The sequence below is a fragment of the Lemur catta genome, chromosome 7 (assembly GCF_020740605.2).
Source record: "Lemur catta isolate mLemCat1 chromosome 7, mLemCat1.pri, whole genome shotgun sequence".
Lineage (NCBI taxonomy): Eukaryota > Metazoa > Chordata > Mammalia > Primates > Lemuridae > Lemur > Lemur catta.
The window spans coordinates 40924065-40944893 of record NC_059134.1 but is presented as its reverse complement, the minus strand read 5'-3'; the positions used below and the strand labels follow the sequence as shown (position 1 = coordinate 40944893).

At 49.0% G+C, this 20829-nt stretch overlaps 1 protein-coding gene across 1 annotated transcript in view; it reads left to right on the top strand.

Annotated features, from left to right (window-relative positions):
* AMOTL1 (angiomotin like 1) overlaps positions 1 to 7692 on the top strand; it is a 96651-nt gene extending 88959 nt beyond the window's left edge. Inside the window, exons 12-13 of the mRNA XM_045557099.1 lie at positions 358 to 633; positions 1756 to 7692. Of these exons, the coding sequence (XP_045413055.1) occupies positions 358 to 633; positions 1756 to 1862 (383 nt within the window). The 3' untranslated portion in view covers positions 1863 to 7692. The remainder of the gene's footprint in view (positions 1 to 357; positions 634 to 1755) is intronic.
* Positions 7693 to 20829: the final 13137 nt, after the last annotated feature.

The window sequence follows — 20829 nt, the reverse complement described above, 5'->3', positions numbered from 1 at the left end:
GCCTGGCAGGAACCTGCCCACCCCTCCTGCCCTGGCTATGAGGCACCTCTTCTCTGTTCTTTCATACCACCCTGTGAATAATTTTATGCTACAATTTATCGCATTGTATTATAACCAGTTTACTTGACAACTTCTCCACCCTCCAAAAAAAAAAACAACCAAACTGATTTTTTAGGGAGAGGACTAGGTCTTTTGTTTTTTTATTCTCTCATTGTTTGTCGTTTCTATCAGGCACATAATTAGTGCTTATTAAATGCTTGGAGAATGAAACAATCCTCAGTCAAGAAAGAAGGAAAGGGTCTCCAAGACTAGCTTTTAATAAAAGAATATCATTGAAAAGCTGTCCTCTGCCCTCAGGGCTGCTGCTGGGGAAGGAGCAGCACGAGCACGCCTCTGCACCCCTGCTGCCACCCTCGTCTGCCTCGGCACTGTCGCCTGCAGCCTCCACCACGGCGGCCAGCAGTGCCCACGCCAAGACAGGCAGCAAGGACAGCAGCACACAGACGGACAAAAGCGCGGAACTCTTCTGGCCCAGTGTGGCCTCCCTCCCCACCCGAGGCCGGCTGAGCACGGCCCCTTCCAACAGCCCTGTCCTGAAACACCCAGCGGCCAAAGGCACCGCGGAGAAACTGGGTATGTGGTCCCCACCTCCTTTACACCCCTGGAAACCACGGATCTGCCCGGCCTGAGAGAGAGGGGTGTTTGGTTGAGCTGGAGAGGGAACAGGAGCACCAGTCAGCCCTCACTTTATGGGTTTATTTTAATGATTATGGTTATCCTAGTGCACTTGGGCTATGTGTGCTCCTTCTTCTTATGGAAATGAAACGTGTGTAGACACCCTTCGTTTATTGCCATTTAAAATAAGTACATCGCTTGAGTCTACCATGGTAATGCATGCTTTATAACTAACCCTTTTCCAGAAGGGATGAAAATGGACCCCCTAAGGGATGGCAGGGAATTAGTGCCTCCAAGTGTGTCTGGGAGCTAGTAGTAGGCACTGGACATCACGGGCATCCGGTTCATAGACGTTGCTTTAAGACATTGGCTTGCCAAGGATTTGGGCCTCAGTGGAGGACGTCCTGATTGAAAGAGAAAGTGGATTTAACTGCAGAGTCTGTTAACCTATGGAACAGCACTTGGGCCGGGACTAATGAATTGTTTAAAATATTTAAGAGAAGGCAGCTTGGGAGATGTGAGCTTTGCAATGAGTCCAGAAGTGTCCAGGGGAAGAATAGACTTGACCTTGGACTGATCATAGTCATGGAGCCAGCCCTTTACAGGAATTCTTTTGAGGAAGTTGGGGCTATTCAGGGCATAAGTTAGCTGTTTCCTCTAAGGGGGCTTTTTATTTTCACCTTTCAAAACAGACAAGTAAATACAGTGTTGTCATTTTTTAGAGTTGTAATTCTTAGGATGCACTTTTCTAAGTAAGGCAGAGAACATGTAAAAAATGCCTGGCTCAGAGTGTGCACGTGATAGTTTTGAGTAGAGGGACAGTGGGTATGAGGGGCTCCCACAAAAAGGCCCAGTGTCATCATCACCCACTTAATCCTCTTCCATCACCATCCTGGTTTTTATCTGTGTCTGAATCCTGGGCCAGTCATTCCATGTTTTCCCACTGTGGGTCGGATGAGCTGGCCTTGTGAGGATCCTGGGTGAGTGGTAGGTTTGAAATGAGTCCATTTTAGAGAGAGTTTGTCAAACCCACGACCCCCCTAAATAATGGGCTGGTTATGTTCCCTCTTTATCTGGCAGAGAACTCTCCTGGCCACGGGAAGTCACCTGACCACAGAGGCCGTGTCAGCAGCTTGCTGCACAAGCCCGAGTTCCCGGATGGAGAGATGATGGAAGTTCTCATCTAACGCCACCATCCCTGCGGAACGTCACAACAGAACATTGACAAACAAGGAAAGTGGCAGAGAGGGAGAAGAAAGATCGAGAAGGTTGTGGTTGAGAAATCAGGAATGATTTGAAATGATAAAGATTTCAGATTAGTAAGAACACTTTTTATAAATGTTAAAAACAAAAACAGGAGACCTACATGACTGAAGATGGAAGAGAATGCTATGGATTTTTCTTACATACGGTGGGAGAGAGAAGATACATGTAGGTTTGGAAACAAAGTTAAGAAGAAATAGGAAATGGAATTTTTCATTGTACAGAAAATGTATCTCGTGGGGAGGTTCTGTGTACCCCCATTTTCTGGTTATAAACAGATAAATCTGAACACGGATCTTCCTTGAAATACTCCCATTCTCCTTGCTTCTTAGCATGTTTGGTTTAAGAAGAACCTCCTAGAAATCTTTAGAGCCCATCTTGGCGTAATGCAATATAACCTGTGCCATCCGTGGGTGTCCTGTAAGTGTGTGTGGGTGTGGCAGTGAGAAGAAACATCCAGGGGTGATGAGGAATTTGAAAGGTGGCCTTCACTTGATTACCTGTTTGGTTTGGATTTTCAGGAGATTATTGGGCTTCTTAGCATTTCTGGATTCTGCAGTACTTTCTAAACAGGATGGAAGCATTATGATCTTAGCCCTTATCCTCCCTGACTTCTCTGAGTTCATGTCCATCTCTACTTTACTCTCTTTAATTTTACTTTTTTTGTTCCTTCTATTTATTTCTTTTTAATAGACATGGCAGCCTTCCTCAGGTGTGGGATTTATGAGAGCATTATCGGCACTGTCAGCATTCCTGCTGTTTATAGTCCCCAGTAGGACAAAGCCGCACGCTGGCTTCCTGGCTACTTCTTCCACCTTTGCATGGTTGGGCTGCAGCTGTTAACGTCATTGTGACTGTGAACTGGGTAAGCTTTGAGGAGGCAGAAGATTCCCTGGGTCACTGTGACATCTTGGATTAAGATCATGGCACTGGTTTTTTTCTGTCTCACATCAGCTTTCTTATAAGGAGCTTGGTATTTCCACCCCATGGCTCTGTTGGGGAAGATTTTTCAGGACAGCACTCCAGGAAACAGATGACAGTTTACCAACAGTTGTCTTGGTGGCATCCAGCATCTCACCAGGCACCCTTGTACCTGTCTTGTCTTGTGGCTCACGAGCATATTGGCCACTCCTCCCGCCCCCTTGCACTCCTCTGGTTGCTGCTGATGAGAGTTTCGTGACATCAGCGTGTCTCTGTCGTGAACTTGCTTTGTAACCTAACAGGCTGGCATATATACAGTGTGGTCAGGTTTTTCAAGATTTCAGTTCTGGTGCAACTTGGACAACAAAGTGAGGCAGAAATGCCACGGAAAAGAGCCAGGAGTGAGTTAGGTAGCCGGCCTCTTGAACCTTTGCTGTGACGTTTCACGTACAACCCTTCAGACGCTGGCTCCCTTTACAAATCTAGGACTTGGTGGATTAGAAAAGGAAAGCTAATCAGGCCATCAGGTAGATGCTTTGGTACCCGAGCAGACCCCACAGGGCCCTGATATTTTCCTCCCACCAGGTCAGCTGGGTCTGTGTATGTGTGTTTTCCCTTTCCTCATGCTTTCTCAGGGGAAGAACAAAAAAAGCCCCCGGTCTGACATGCCTCCAGGTACCTCCTAAGTGAAACACTGGAGACAGCGCCCCTTGGGAAACTTTGCTCAGGTAGCTTGTTTTAGGACTGGTTTTGCCGCAGAACCTGAGCACAGTTACAGCCTCCCAGACTGAGGTGACAGAGGGAGGACAAGAGGTGTAGGCTGGAGAAGGGAGAGGAAATCGGAGGCTTTGGCCAGACAGGCCTCTGCGCCATCCGGTGTGGCAGAGTCAGCGGGACTGACCCTCTCCCGCTCTGGGCTTTGTGCTGCCTCCTCCAGTCTCACGTTGCGCACCACAGTAGTGCTGCACAGACTGGGAAACTGAGGCAGCTCCAAGGGGCGGAGCGATGAGCTTACCCACGCCCTGGGGTGTGGGAAGAGGCACGGGACTGCCTTGTCAGTGGGGAGGATGTGGGTGGGGAGATGGCAGGGGGGTCCCACCCCAACCTCTGCTCCCCATCACTTGTCATGGGGATCAGGTTCAGGTGATGGCAAGCAATTCTCTCCAGGACATTTTGAACTCAGTTTATGTTAGGGATGGACCAGAAAGGAAAGTGTCTAGAGACAGAAAGGTAAGTCAACTCCGCCAGCCCCCACTGCCACATCTGGGCCACCCGAAACTTGGGCTGTCTCCCCAGACGTGGGTAAGAGCAAAAGCCCAGCCAGCTTCCCCCGAAGTCTGGCCTTCATGCCCCAGACACCTCCTGGGCACACGCAGGCAGGTGCTCGTCTGCTCTCCGCGGGCCCCTGGAACTGCCAAGCGTTTCAATTGTCAGACTACAAATGGACACGTCACCATTTTTCAGGGCTGCTGTGCTGTGGCCTGTTGTCAATATTTTGTTCTCCTAACCTACCAAGGCTCTTCCTTCAGAAAGGGATCTCTGGCTTTAAAATGTCTTCCCTTAACAGGAGATTTCCTGCCAAGCCAGGCCCTCAAGGCTCATCGTCAGAGCTTTCCTGAGGCCCAGCTTACACGTAGGAAGAAGGGACTGCATATATGGAGTGCCCGCTCTGAGTTCTGGGCAGTGTATAATACCTTATCACATTTGATTTTGCTAGCTGTATTTCCTAGTGCCAACTGTATGTGAGCACTGTGGGAAAACCTCTTGCTTGAATTAGTCCTCAAACCACCTGAGGTGTGGGGGGCGAACTGGGGCTCAGGGAGGTTAAGTCCCTTCCTGAAGCCTCACAGCCAGGAGAAGCTGGGAGTTAATACAAGGGTTTGGAAGGGGAGCTGGGCCAGACCCTGGCTGAACAGCCTCTAAGACGAGGTGCCCCACCCTGGCCCTCTCCGTCCCCCATCGGTGATGTGTGTGCACAGGCACACACACGTGCATTCACACATGCACACTCACAGCTGTCACACCTCTTAGGGCCTAAGAAATAGGACTAACCCCGGAACTCCTAGAGTTGCCTATAAACACCAGGCATAGATGGAAATTGTGGTGTTCCGTTATAAGCACAGCTACAAAATATACCTAAAAAATACCTCTGCATTCATTGTCCAGAGGCCTAGACTTCTTCAAACCTTCCGGTAGCTTCTGATGATGGAACTTGAGGTTCTTGGCTCAGGGTGAAGGGTAGAGGCTTGGGTTTTGTGTGAAGGCATGCCAGGGTATCCTTGAAGGGGCTACCTGGCAGCTTCTGTGTGCTGCCTGCGTACTAGATGGAATTTGAGAAGTTGGAGTGTAGTCCGATGCTAGAGTTTCATGCAGTACATGGTTCTGCACAGAAGAACTACTACTGTCTGGTGGTCCATATAGCTAAGCTGCCAGGAAAAAACATTACTTTCCAAAATTTTCAGAGCATGTGCAGGACACTTAGCATTCTCTTCTTTCAGCATGTTTTCTGTTTTCCAGAGGCTGGCAGTGATGACAGTATGGAGTTAACCAAGCATGCAGGGCAGGGCTTTGGTGGTAGGGCAGGGAGTGATGGGGCCCTTCTGGCTTCAGTCCTGCATGGGTTGCTTTTTGGAACTCATGTAGGAGCTTGACTTCACGAGGCTTGCAGTGGGTGCAGAAAATTCAGTGGTTCTGTTGCTCAGGGAGGAGACTGTGAGAATGTCCCTTGCATCTCTGCCATCTCTACTGTCTTCCCAGCCAGTCATTACTGCTACCTGTTCTCACCTGGGTTTGCATCCTCATCATGCAGCGGCTGAGACTCTTTCATGCCAGCTGCTGATGGAGGGGGAAATCCTCCCTCCCCAGCAGCCTCTCAGTCCCAGAGACTTATGTGAGCACAGACATCAGGTGAGGTGGGGCACCTAGGGGACAGTGAAGAAGAGGTTGGGAGGTTGCAACATTTCGAGGCAGGGAGTTCACACTTAGACTGCAGGGAGCTATGCTGAGCAGAGATGTGTTTTGCAAAACCAAAGTCTTGCTCCGTGTCCACACCGGAGCAAGTGGAGCATGTTTCTGGGTATTCTCTGAATGATTTTGCACTCTGAAGCAAAGGACTACCTTGGCCATAGTAGGTGGGGTCCGAGAAATGTTCTTAAGTGGCAAAGGCTTTAAGTAGCCAGAGAGTGTCCGGCCCACAACTGACATCCCCACATCCCAAAACCTGAGGCTGCCATGGTACAGGCTTTATGAATGTTTTCTTTTCTTTTTGTTAAATAAGTAATGTATTTAAAATGTCTTCATTCGATGTGAGGATTGTTTAATGGGTTTGCTTCTGATGTGTGGCTCCATGGGAGATAGGCAGAGTAATTAAGAAGTTACCAGAAGCAGGTCAGCTGGGAACATGCACAGGTTAGCATTTCAGTGAGCGAATTTCTTCTGGAATGAATGAGCAATTTTTTTCTCTTTCTTTTAGGTAGTATACCCTTTTCCCATTTAGTAATTTAATGGTATATAAAGACATGTGTATATGTAAGTGTATACATATGAGGTATGACTAGAGGGTTATGTGTGGGATTTCTTTTCTTAATATACAGAAGATCTAAGTGTTTCATCTCAACCCACCTTCTTTAAAAGGTATCCCTTTAGGACATCATATACTGATTTACTGCAGCACTGCCCAAGTAAAACTATTTTGTGAATTCCTCTATTGGAATGGCCTTTGGTGCCTGACAGGTTGCTTTGATTATCCTTAGAGATGAGAAATCTTCATCCTTTGAGGATGGATTTAAGTTCTGGAAATAATCTCAAGTTCTTTATAGCACAGTTCGATGAATAAAGATGGCAGTTAAGGTAAGTCGCACCATTTTTGGTTCTTAAAAAAAAATTCCTAAGAAGTTTCTTAGAATGAGTCTTTGGACTCAGAGCCTCTTTGAGTGACCACTTCAAGGGAGGACAGTACTCATTAGTACACGTAACTCCTAGTGGATTCGTTTTTAAAAATCTGTTCTCTTGCCATGCCTCGTATGTGTCCACACCGCTGCATACACTACAGATGGAAGTGCATATTCATTAGTATAGACATCTGGTAGGTATTCTGTAAAACCGTGTTATACTTAGGTGCATGTTATTGTCATGTTATGCTGTGACTGAGGTGTTCCTTTGCCATGAAACTTTGCTTCTTCATAGAATTGCAGTCCTGTTCTCTATACAATGAAGTGCATATACAGCATTTTCTTAGATCAGCTCCTGAAGTTCTGATGCCCAGTGTTGTGTTTACATGTGATTCTGCCTAGGATTCTGTTCACACGTAGACATCTGTAAGTATTTATTACAAAACAGAATGTAAGCAAATATATCCACAGTGGTTTTATTTAAATCAAGGTGTTTTGCCCCTGCGAGGAGGGACACAGAGCCTCCTCAACGAGGCACTTACAGAATCTGTGTAAAATTCTGTGAAACAAGGGCAGGCGCGGGCACCTGATTGCAGCCAAAACTCACAGCCGCTCCTGTCACCTGCTAGTGGCGCCGCTCCCTCTGCCTGCTGTGTGTGTGCGTCGCTTAGTGGCAGTGTGCAGTGGGCTGTGTCCTTCCCAGGCGACCCTGGGATCTGGGTGTAACATTTTGGCGTCTCCATATTGCCAGTGTGTATTGAGGGGTGGTGTACAGAGCTGTACAGCCAGATGGGCCTGTGTACAGAGTGGGGGGAGTGCAAAAACACGCGTGTCCCCCACAGCAGGTAGCGATGCTGTTGGTCAGCCAAAGATTTTCCTATTCTTTGCTGCTTAAACTTGTGCCTTAATATTGTATATAATAAATGGATAAAATGACAAAATGGCTCTTCTTTCCCTCTGGCTTGCTCTTTTCTTCCCCAGAGAAGTTATATATCAGGTACTCGGCAAGCATTCATCCCCTTTCACTGCGGGGGGCAGTTCTGCTTCCAGAGGCTGTGAGCTCCCCGCTTGCGGGCCCCACACCCACACCAGCACTCGGCTCTGGACCCCCAGGAGGAAATGAGTCATCTGGAGTGCTGGAGCTTGCGGCCCCCTGCACTCCCAGCTTCCCCAGACAAGGAAGGAAAGAGGAAACACAGGGAGACTGTGAGCCCGGGGAAGACAGTGTCCACTTTGGGGGTTCCTCAGTTCAGAGCCCACCAATGACCACTGTAAACTGAACTTCGTCTCAGGACTTCACCCAAGCCTGGACCTTGGAGTCAGACATGCCTCTGCGCCCCAGGATGGATGGACGTGGGATGTTAGCTGCTTTCTTAGTGTCTCCGGGTCACAGGAGGAAAAAGAGGGCTCTCGTAAAAAGGAGACACATGGTCACTTGGTGAGATTCAGGGCAGGGGCCGAGTGACTAAAGCAGAACCGAATGAATCTCCTGGGAGTCCCCAAGTGAAGGCTCCTCCCATGGAGCCTGTGACCCTGAGATCACCGTGTTGAGGAGGGCATGGTGCCCTCTGTTCATTCCCTGGTCATGGCTTTTCCAAGAGAAGGCTCCCCTCCCCCGCCCCTGGCCCTCGCATGGGAAGAGCTTCCCAGATGTGAGCTCTGGGCGAGTGTGAAGGATGCATCTCCAGGCCCCCAGTAATCCCTAGTGTGACTTACGTGCATTATCTCCTTCAGTCCTCACAACCTAGTCATCGTTCCCACTTTAAAGTTCAGGAAACTGAGGCTCAAACAACTTTGGGCAAGTAACCTGTGAAAGATGGCAGGGTGGGGCCTCGAACCCAGGTCCGCCTGACTCAGAGCCTGCACTTGCATGTGAAAGGTGGGCGGGCACGGGGGAGGGAGGAGAGCTCAAGCTCCATCTGCCTGGCATCCTGTCTATGCTGCCTTCAAAAGAGTCCTCTGCAGGGAGCCCCGTCTCTGCATGTGCGTGAGCCTTTGCAGCTCCCCAGCCTCCACCTCTCAGGGTCACCCCGGGAAGGCGGCTGGAGGACCACGTTTGCAGTTAGGGCTTGGGTGAGCACCCCTCCGAGATCCCCCTCCACCTCCACCATCTCTGCCCTGAGCCAGCACACATCTCTCGTGCCAGGCGCCCCCAAGTCCTGGCCTCTCTCTTGGCCCCTCTTGCCCCCCAGGAGAGAACTTGATGCCAGCAGTTCTGTGCGGTCATTCCCAGTGGGTCACATCTTTGTGCCCTGAGGGAACACTGGCCTCTGTCCTGAGGTCCTGGGGCCTCGAGAGCCGCAAGAGACAACAGTGCCGTTCAAATTGCTCAGCTCCTCGCTGTCAGGAGGTAGGTGGCAATGGGAAACACATTGAGAGCTGTGAAATTGCTGTCTTAAAAAAAGTCTGTGTTGTCAAAATAAAAGGAATTTCTGTCATTAAAGAATGTTGTTATTGGTGTTGTTTCTGTCGCCTTTTCATCAAGCCTGACAGCGCATCTCTGATGCGCTTCCTTTTATCTGCCCCCGTTCCTGCCGGGCAGACGTCCCAGTACCAAACCCAGGGGAGCCCAAGCTCTTTCCTCTCTCGATGAATCTGTCGCCCTCAAAATTCTTCTCTTTTGATCATATGTGTCTCCCAACATATATATATGTGTATCCCAATATATAGTCACATGTATGATTTTTTTAACTGAACCTGGAGCTTACGGGAGGCCCTCCACAGCTGATGTGGGGTTCTACCAAAGACTGACTCTTCATAGTTCTTAGAGACTCATAATGTGTATACAGGTAATATGAGCATCATGCACTACATTACTGAGTAGTTTGGGGTATAATATGAATTATAGTCCTATTGTTAGGAACTAACAATGCCTTTATGTCCTCATCGGTTTTGCCCTTCTGCATGTTTGAGGGAGGCAGGACCTAACTCCTACTAAGTTGGCTTTGGAATAGTATTTCATCCTGAGAACCCCAGAGGGGGGTATTACCATACAGTGTTACCCCAGCATTGCTGATGGGAAACAGGCTCAAGAGAAGTGAAGTGCACACTTGAGTTCTGTAGAGAACCCAGATCTGCTCATTTCTAAAGTCACGTTCTTCTCTCTGTGCACTGTGCACTGTATTGTAGCCTTCAGCTTCAGGTTTTTTTTTTTTTTAAGTGTTTGCTTGTTTTTGTTTTTAATGGTTCTAAACAGAATTGGTGGGCAAATGACTAATTGGGAAAAAAAAACATTATTGAGGGTCTTTTGGGAAATGCATTTCCAGCAGAAGGCACACACCGGACAGAGGCTGGATCGACAGCTCTGGTCTGTCTGAGATGTAGGCTTAATGTCTACCTGCGGGACTTTGTTTATTAACACAGGGCACACCTGGGAGGCAGCATGGGGCAGAAGTGGCCCAAAGGCCAAGCTGTCTCAGTTCTGCTCTGGGGCTGGGGTCCTGCTCTTGTTTTTCCTCAGGCACATCATGAGCCCCCAGAATGCATGTGGTCCGGAGATGCAGAGTGTAAAACGGATGTGGCTTTTTCTCAGTCAGATGAAACTCTTGATGGTCCCCAGTGGGCATCTATATAGAGATTTCCCAATCACCTGAGACTTGGTGCCCTCCCTGCCACATTTGTGGCTCTGCTTCTGTTCCATCCCCTCAGTCGCCTGTGCCTGTCCACACCGTCCTGCCATGCTGCTTCCATACTCCCATTCTCTCCATCCTCGTGGCCTTAGTTCACGACCTCATCTTTCACTTGGGCAACTACCGTAGCTTCCTACCCGTCATCTCATCCCACTCTGTCCTTGACACAGACACCAGAGAAACAAGAGTAATAAGGACACTTATCTATTGTCATTAAGTACCCAACACTCCTGTGAATGTTTCCTATATTAGGACGTTGAATTCTTACACTCACTCTCTGAGACCAGCACTATTATTATAGCCCCATTGTGCTGATGGAGAAACCAAGAGGCAGAGAAGTTGAGTCTCTTGCCCAAAGTCCTGGAGCTCGTATGTGGCAGGGCTGGGGGTCTGGGTGCAGGCCGACTGGCTCCAGAGCCTCTGACCACACTGCTCTTCCCTCAGGCCTCTGAAGACATGACTGAAGACATCACTCCCTAAGGGAAACCCCAACCAGTTATCAGCCCCTATGGCTTTCCGGATAAAGCAGTGACATATCTGCCCTGCAAAGTCTGACCCCAGCCCAGCTCCCCAGGCTGGTCTCTCTCCACCTCCCCTCCCACCCCTGCCTGCAAGCTGCTCTGAAACTGCACTGTGTCCAGAATCTGCTTATGCATTTCCACTTCTGCCCCTGCCTGCAGGGTCCCTGGGCCTGGAATGCCCTCCTGTCTATCTGTCAAACCTATCTCATTCTCCAAGGTGAGGCTCAAACATCACTTCCCTCGGGAAGGTGTTCCAGGTCACCAGGGTCAAAATCAATTGCTTCTCTTCCATTACTAGCTGAGTCACCTGGAGAAAGTTGTTTAACTTCTCTAAACTTCTCATTTGTAAGATGATGTGGAGCAGGTACCACGTCTGTACTCTCACTGATGTGAATTCAGGCACCTAGTACAGTTAGGTGCCTGTGTATTTGCTCACCGACTAAGTCAACCTTAAGGATTTAATGAGAGAAAGGTTGTCATGTGCCTAGCACATAGTAGGCCCTCCACAAATGACAGTGCCGTACATCACAACATCTGCCCCAGGCTGCCTCCTGTTGCAGTGAACTACGTACACCAGCATCTGTCACTTCGTCTGTCTCGGGTGGGAACCGTGGCTCATACCCAGAGTAGATGCTCATTAAAAGTTGAACTGACTGTGAATTATCCCCAAGCTTCCTGTTGCATATGTTCAGTGACTGTTGTCAGGGAAACTGGAAGAGAAGATCCTAAAGTAAAATTATATTTAAAAATCATTATGCAAGTAATGTACATTTGTTTTTAAACTAACCAAATGATACAGAAGTACACAAAACAGAAGACACTCCCTCCTCTAAGTCCCTATTCGTAGCCATTGTTAACAGATTGGAGAATTTCCTTCTAGACTTCTCTACAGATACGTACAACCAAATAGATAGAGATATGTGGCTATGTATGAATGAATATTAATTTAAAAAATAAGATCATATTAGTCGTACACCTTGCTTTTTTCATTCAATGATAGATCCTAGGCAGATTTCTCTGCCAGCATATATAGATCGATCTGATCGTCGTTTGTGGCTGTACAGTGTTCCTTGGTAAGGACGAGGGGCGCTTACTGGAATCCAGTGTGCTTCTCTGCGGCCTCCCAGCTCCCCACAGCACACGTCCAGCAGTCAAGGGAAAGCTAAGGGCAGGGAAGCTGGAGACGTTTTGTTTCTCTCCTAAGAAAGAGGCCAAAGCTTGCAAAATATAAGATGGCCCTGGCCAAATGCTGGCCGACTTCCTCCAGTGCGTCACAGCGTTTCCATTTGCCTGTCCAAACTCTAATTGGTGACTGTCATGATGACATTGGGATCCCAAGGACTCAGCAGCGCCATGGCCCCAGCTGATGGCTCAGCCCAGTCTGGCCTGGCATGCCCTGTCCCTGCCCAGAAAACCTCTGTTGGCTCTCTCACTGAAGGCTGATTTTCCATCCAATCTCTTACCCTTTGGCTTAGAGAAGAACACATTTTCCTGGCATAATGCAACTCAGCCGTAGTCCTGTCTGACTTTGTTCAGTGATGTTGATGACATCGATCCTTCCCTGGTCCCTGGCACTGTCATTTTACAGCGAGTCTATCAGATTTTTACAAATATTTAGCTTTAGGAATAGCCTGTGAAAAGAAGCCCAGTTTATAATTCACCCATCAAGTCACTACTGAAAATTAATGATGGGCCCCGCAGGCTCCAGGTCCTGGGGGGAGCCAGAGGGTAGATTGCTGAGGTGATCTGCCCCGAAGGGAAGGGAGGAGCAGGGAAGTGAACTGATCCCCAACTGTGTGCCAAGAATTTTACGGCAACCATGGCATCTGGTCCTCACAACAGCAAGGACAGTGAGATTCACAGAGGTTAAGCAGATCAGGGTAGCATTTGAGCCTAAGCGTGGGTGACTCTAAAAGTCAAGACTCTCCCACTATATATACATGCAGCTTCCATGTTCAAGTCTGAGGTCGCAAGACAAGCACAGAAACCAATTTGCTACTTGTTGGGGGGTGTACATCAGGGCCCCTGGACATATTAAGCCCCTGCCAGCCACCCTCGGCATTTATTTGTGTGTGTGCGACAGCCCCCAGTCCCGGGGCAGCGGTGTGGACAAGCTGCCTGATTGAGAGCAGACAGCCCCCACCAGAGCTTGCGTGTCTCACTGCCGGGACACATTTAGAGAGCCCAGACAATTCTTCCCCTCCTTCTGCTATCTCTGAGAGCTCACTGCCACCAGCAGGGACCATCTGCTGTCCTATCCCAGCCTTTCAAGAAGAACCACTGAAAGGGGACCCACAAAGGAGCCCGTGGTGTCCCCTTGTCCCCTGCCCTCCTCTCCTGCTGCTCTGTTCACTTTCTCAACCCAATTAACCTCTGGAAGGGGGTTAGTTGGAGACAGTAATAATACCTTGTACCTTACATTTTAAAATAAATTTAGTGTCAATACTTTGTACCTGGATAAATAAATAATACCTCTTCCAGTTCTTTCCTCTGTCATATCACTGCTCCTCTCTACAGAATCACAAACTCGGGCTTGGGCACATGGTACAGCTTGCCAGCTATGTGCAGCTGAGGTTGGAGATCAGTAACAAACAGAAGCATTAAGCAGAAACTGCAAAGCCAGCCACTTCTCAAGTCTTAGGTGCCTCTGAGTCAAGGCCATCCGACTGTTCTGGAGGGGAAGGTGAGAGCCTATGCATTGGGCCTCTGGTAGCCAGCAAACAAAAACGCCACGTTCCACATCTGTTTCCCGTGGACTAACAGTGTGCATTCCATCAGTGGCCAATAAATGTGACATCTCTATTTAGCAATATCCCTGACCTGTGCAGAATCCCCTTCTAAAGAGCCTAAATATGTTTTTATGCTATTGACACTGCCTGGAGAAACAGCGAGGGTCAGCAGTCATGATTCATTTTTACACAGCTGGGAGAAACGAGAACAGAGAGCTTGAGCGCTTTCTTAAGGTCATGGTGAAAGGCCAGCAGAGCCAATTAGAGGCAGCAGACTCTTGTTGCTTTTGGGGCAGAGTGGCCCTCTGTGCTCATGCTGTGTGGGTGTCGGGGCTTTTCAGAGCCCTGCACCCCGCCCTGCACCCCACCCTGCTTGCTGATCAGTAAAGCTGAGAAGTGATGGGCTTGGTCTGGCTCAGCCAGGAAGTCACCTCAGAAGAGCTTCATGTTCTTACTTGTATGTCTAAGAGCCAGTAGCTTCCACAAAGCCTTCGTTCAGAACTGGGGAGTCGGGATTTCCCCCAGTGGCAGAGCCAGGAAGGTTGGGGCCAGTATTGTGAGATCACAGCAAAAATGCTCGGGGACTCTTTCTTTGGCAGCCTTGAAATGCTTTGACCTTATAGCATGGCTGAGATGAGAATGTCCACGGCAGCAAGGTGGCAGATGACAACAGACAAGGGGACCTTTTCCAAGGATAACAGAGCTGATGGTAGATGCAGGTCCCTTTTGCTTTTGAGACGCAGGGCTGGAGAGACACCGCCCATCACAGTCTGATCAGTAAAGGTCTGTTGGGACCACGCGGAGCAGCTGGTTCTTTAGGAGTCTCAGTATCTGAGAATGTGCACAGCATCATAGACAACTCAGAATTTATACAATTCACACCGAGAAATGCATTTAAATGTAACACACATACACGTTAGTTCAACCTCCTCTTAATGTGTTAGATGAAGTGTGCAAAGATGGATAAGATGCTGTGCCTGACCCCCGACAAGCTCAGAGTCTGGGTGAAAAACCAAAAAGGTCCACAGTACAGTGTACAGTGTCAGACTCATGGGTTGTAGAGATTGTCCTGTTGGTCTAAAGCAGTGGGGAAATATAATGGAAAAGCAGGTGACTGTTGAATTGGACTTGGATGAGTGAGAAGGGGAACAGGGCTGAGGCTGCAGGGCAGAGGGAACAGCGTGTACAGAGGCATTTATTTTGCTCACAACTCTGCAATTTGGGCAGGGCTTGGTGGGGGTAGTTCACCTCTGCTCAGCCCCACGGGGGTGGGTCAAAGCCGGGGGGCTAGAACAGTGGGGAGCCCTGGGGCAGCTCCATCTCTTTGAGGGCAGTCTCTGGAGCGGCAGTGCCAGGATAGCTGGACTTCCTGCATGGTGGCTCAGTGTGTTGGAGGCACACGTTTAGGGAGAGAGTGTGTGCCGGACAGAAGCCACACGTCCTTTCATGACCTGGCCTCCGAAGTCACGCAGCATCGCTTCTACCACATCTATTGTCAAGGCCGTCACAAAGCCCTGCCTGGGTTCAAGTGGGGAGAGTGAGGGGACAGACGTCATCTCCTGCTGTGAAAATGGCAAGGCTCTAGAAGAGCACAAAGGACCAGAAATACTGCTGTGCCCGCTGTGGAAAATAAAGTCTGCCACAGTGGGTGCCAACTGTATGCCAGATGCAGTATCAGAAGTTTGACATGCGTTTTCTCATTTTATTCTCCCCCTACCTGTGAGGTAGGCATCGTCCTCCCCATCTTATATTAACATATCAGGAAACTGAGGCTTGCAGATGGTAAGTGGCCTGCCTGAGTCACAGGATGGGAAGCGGAGAGCTCCACTCCATGCAAGCCCCACAGCCAGCGCCCCCTCCCCTCTTGCTGCAGCCACCTCGGCCTGGGAAAGGAAAGCTCAGAGACAGATGGCCCCAGACAGTGGTCACCTTTCAGAAGGGAGGAGGATTGATGGGCTGTATAGGAGGTTGAATCAACATATCCTGCTGACCAACTGAATTCCTGCTGTATCTGCAGCAGATGAGCTATCAGACAGACTTGTTCCGTGGTAGCCTTTGCAAAGCCTGCAAATCCACTCCCCATCTTCACAGTAGGGACTTACAGCTGACAGTTACGGATCACTTACCAAGGGCCAGGCTTTGTGCTAAGCACATTACCTACATTATCTAATCTAATATTCATAATAACCTTGTGAGATAAGTATTATTACTATCACTGCTGTTAGGCTTAAGGACATTAATTAAAGTCACGAGAATGTCTCCCAAGGGGCCTACGTACTCCTATGAAATTCTTTCGGCATGAATTGATGGCCTCCCTCTCAGCACAGCACCAGTCATGAAATGGTTGAGAAGGTCCCACTCTGGAGTCAGACTGATAGAGTAAGAAACTAGCCGTGTGAAGGCCGGGCGCCGTGGCTCTCGCCTGTAATCCTAGCACTCTGGGAAGCTGAGGCGGGAGGATCGCTCAAGGTCAGGAGTTCGAGACCAGCCTGAGCAAGAGCGAGACCCCGTCTCTACTAAAAATAGAAATAAATTAGCTGGACAACTAAAAAACATATAGAAAAAATTAGCCGGGCATGGTGGCGCATGCCTGTAGTCCCAGTACTCGGGAGGCTGAGGCAGTAGGATCGCTTGAGCCCAGGAGTTAGAGGTTGCTGTGAGCTAGGCTGATGCCACGGCACTCTAGCCCAGGCAACAGAGGGAGACTCTGTCTCAAAACAAAAAAAAAGGAAAAGAAAAGAAAAGAGACTAGCTGTGTGAGCTTGGGCAAGTCACTTAACCTTTCAGTGTTCTCATCTACAAAATGGGGATAACAGCTCCCTTCTCACAGAGGTTCCCATGCGGAGTCTGAGCCCAGCCTGCACAGACCCTGGCACAGAGAGTGCCCTTGATCCATGTCAGCTGTTGTTACTAGCCAGGAGCTGGTGCCAGCGGCTCCTTGGGGTGGACTCTCAGCCCATGAGTTCTCATGGTTCAGCAATCTGCATTGTTCTCCACCGAGAGCCAGGCAGCAACTTGTTGACGCTCGCCTTGTTGAGGTGGAGGTGGGGTAAGTCTGCCCAGGCACACACAAAGGATAAGCCAACCAATGAAACGGGGAATGAGGTCAGGATGTAGGAGGAGGAATTTGCAGACATACTACAGCTTCATGGACACTGGAAAGTGCAGAGAGCCAGTCCCAAACCCAGGGGTGCGACCAGGGCATTGAGTCAGGCCCCACCCCTGTGTCCTGTGCAGATGGGGACCCTGGATTTAAGCGTACGTGCTTTTGCTTAGCAAAGGAGCTATAGACAAAGACGCGGGCGCCATTTTTAATTCTCAGTGTCTTCCCATTTACAACCTTCATCATTAGCAAGCCCACTCTTCTTTTAGGAGGAAAAGAGGTAGAGGCGCAGCCTAGCAGGGACCTGTTGAGACTTTGAATTAGGCCTTTTTTTCTTTTAAAACCAACTGGGACTCTGTCCAGAGTCTTCTGTCACAGGGAGAAGTGTCCTGCGTAGAGGGTCGTCCTGTTGCTGATGAAACTACATGGAGAGGGAAGACCAGCAGGCAAGTGCCTCCGAGGAATCAGCCCACGGCCAGAATGAAGGGAGGGCTGGAGCTCTGTAGAAGGGCTTTTCAGACTTCATGAAAGCTTTTATTTGCACTTTTGGAAGAGCGAACAGGGAGCCAAGACCCCAGAGCTCCAGGGTGTACCCACCATCGTCGTGCCACTGCCTGGGTGCCCGGCACCCCTCCCCTCTCCTCTGGGACTCTAACCACACAGTCAGCCCAGGAGCTGCTGTCTTCTTACAGCCCACACCTCCGGTTTGCTGCTGTCTTCATTGTTCCCCTCCTCCTTAGCACAGTGGGGACAGGTGTCCATGTTGGACCATCCAGGCAGAAAGTCCCCAACCGACATCCTCTCCATACAGTATTGTTCAGCTTGACCCAGGTGGCAGTCCTTCTCTGGTAGAAGAGCCGGGGTCAGCTGGTGGACAGGTACCCAGCTTTATGGAAGCAGGTCTGAGAGACAATGTAGCCAAGAGAAGCAGAGAGGAGAGACTGGGGGCAGCCTGGCTGTGTTCCTGCCATGGTTCCCATTGTCCCTGGCCCAGGTGCGCTCCCGTCCTTCTGGTGATTTGGTTATGTGAACCAATCCCTCTCTCCTTTCGCCTTAACTAATGAGCTGGGTTGCTCTCAGTGCCAGAGGCGTCCTGAGTAAGGCAAGCACATGGAGGGCGCCTGAGTCAGCTGAGGCAGGTTCCGTGTCCTACAATACAGACAATTAGAGAATACGTGTCACGTGCTCATCCCTGAGGCTTCTATTAACCTTCCTTCCGAACATTTCAACACGGGCTGTTGCGTGCGGTCACTGTGGACTCCTAGCCAAGGTCTGCTGAGGTAACACTGCAGTGGCTCCAAGGGTGTGAATGTCCCTCCTCTCTTTCTGCGTCATCAGTTCTACAGGCTTTCTTCTCAGCTAGATCTGCTTTCTGTTCCTTTCCTTCCTGTCTCTCCTCCTTTCCCCCTTCCCTTCCCTTTTAGGAAAGATAAAACAAACCAACATTAAAGAGTAGAGATACACCTGGCTTCAAAACCCCGCCTTCCTGACAGGTGGCCATGAGCTTCCCGAGGTTCTGGTGACAAGGAATGATCCTTTACTTCCCACAGTGCATCTCAAGTAGGAGCGTTACAGAACTTCTGTTTATACACAGCTTTCAAAGAGCACATCAAGTTTCTGCTCTGAAAAATCTCTGTCGCTCCTTATTATCTCCTTTGAACTTCACTGGCATCTCCGTCAGTTCAGTACATCATGATGTGGGCTTTCTGCCTTTCTGACAGTTGTTTGCTTATCTTCTTTTCCTTTTAGTTGACATGTAATAATTGTACATATTTATGGGATACAGAGTGATATTTCAATACATGTCTTCACTGTGTAGTGATCAAATCAGGGTAATTAGCATATCCATCACCTCAAACATTTATCATTTTCTTTTTTGTGTTGGGAACATGCAAGATCCTCTCCTAGCTTTTTGAAAATACAGAATAAATTATTGTTAACTATTCACCCTACAGTGCTACTAGAATGTATTCCTCCTATCTAGCTGTGCTTTTGGATCTGTCAACCAACCTGTTCTTTCACTTTCCAGCCTCTATAACTACAATTTTACTCTTCTACGAATTCAGCTTTCTTTCCCCCTACAAAACATTTAAAAGTACTTTCTTTTTTGTTTTTTGTTTTTTTTTTTTTTGCTTTTTTTTGAAACAGAGTCTCACTTTGTTGCCCGGGCTAGAGTGAGTGCCGTGACATCAGCCTAGCTCACAGCAACCTCAAACTCCTGGGCTCAAGCGATCCTCCTGCCTCAGCCTCCCGAGTAGCTGGGACTACAGGCATGTGCCACCATGCCTGACTAATTTTTTCTATATATATTTTTAGTTGTCCAGATAATTTATTTCTATTTTTAGTAGAGACAGGGGTCTCGCTCAGGCTGGTCTCAAACTCCTGACCTCGAGCGATCCACCCGCCTTGGCCTCCCAGAGGGCTAGGATTACAGGCGTGAGCCACCGCGCCTGGCCAAAAGTACTTTCTTTTGACTGTTGACTCAATATATACGTCTTCTTGGTATTCTTCTAGGTGCGAGGGGGCGCCAGTGTGGATTCTTCCCTGGAACAGTGCGGTCACGTGGATTCCAGTCTGCTCCCTGTACTAGGCTCAGGGCCTGTGAGGGCTGTGGGCTCTTCTGCAGTCAGGACTGCGGGTGTCCGCGGTGGGAATGTGTACTGCTGGGGACCTGCTGCCTGCATTTTCCCCACAGCGGGTGTCCCTCTGGGCTCCATGCTGATCCTGGCTGGGCTGTTTTACTTCCCTCTCTATGCTGCCATCTTGACTTGCCATGCCTCAGGGGGTCTTGTCACTTCATTGTGGAATTCCAATGTTCTTCATTAGTTGCTCTATTTGAGGCGGGTTTATATATTTGTTGTTTTGGTCCTTCTTTGAGGGGAAGGTGAGTGCTAGGTGCCTCTAGTGAGCCATCTTGATCTTGCCTGCTTGTTTTTAGTCTGTTATCATTTCCACAAGGATTCAAGGTGGCTGACAGCTAAGTACACACACAAAATGGTTAATTAAATATAAACAGGAGACCCTTGGTATTTGTGATTTAAAATCCCTAATTTTAGCTATTCTTGAATAATACTAAAGATTAGTGATGTAGAAATTTTGAAATCCCCTGAAATTTGAGCCACTCAGCCTCAGCCCTCTATTCCAGGAGACCAGACAGGCTGTATACTCTACAGTTAATAGCGGTGCAGCCTACCCCACTCCCTCCCCCAGGCCAGGGGCACACTGTAGGATGGAGCCGGCAGCATGGCCAGGGGTGCAGGCCTTTTGATCCAACTCTCCTGCCTGCCTGCACTTGTAAAGCCCCCTTCAAGGCTGTGTTGATGCCAAAGGGGACTTTGGGGGAGGGGCAGGTGTTTTGATAGGTTTCAATAAATTCTTTCTCTCTCACCCCCACCCCTAGTGTGTTTGATAGTCAGATGCAGCTTGAAAATTAGAATTTTTTAAATGACAAATCTCTATAGCCCCTCTTCCCAACCAGAAGGTTCCAAAAGCCCCCAGTCAGGGTCTGTAAATTTACCCTACTACCCTACTGTTAATGTTTCATGATGCTGGTAGAAGACATGATACTCTGGGGTCAGAGACAAAGGACTTTGATATTCATGGCACAGCAAGTAGCATAAGCACCATGTTGGCGTCAGTTTTTCATACCCCAAGTCACACAGGGCAAAGCAGGGAGCCCAGGTAGATGCTGTACGTGCAGTGGGTTTGCATCATAGCTGAAGAACACTGAGCTTAAGAAATCCACTGCTCTTACAGTGAGTGGTAAGCAAGCCTGCTCTTTGTCCACAGGGAGACATTACCTCATGCCTCAAGATTGCTTGCTGCAAACACAACCCTGAGAAATGGTCTGGGTAAAGAGCAGTCAGGGACTCACATTCTTGGCATACCTGGTGGAAACTGCAGGGATGCTCAGCACGCATGACAGATTTTCTCTCCTCTAAAACCCTCCTGGTAAGAAGATGCCTGGGTGGGCCTTGGTGAGAATGAGGGCCACTTTCCTCCAGATGCCTAGTCCCCTTGGGCTGCAATCCGGACTGCAGAGGGGCTCTCAGCTCTAGGTCTGTGACTTCCTTATCCCCAGCTCAGTGTTCCAGGCTG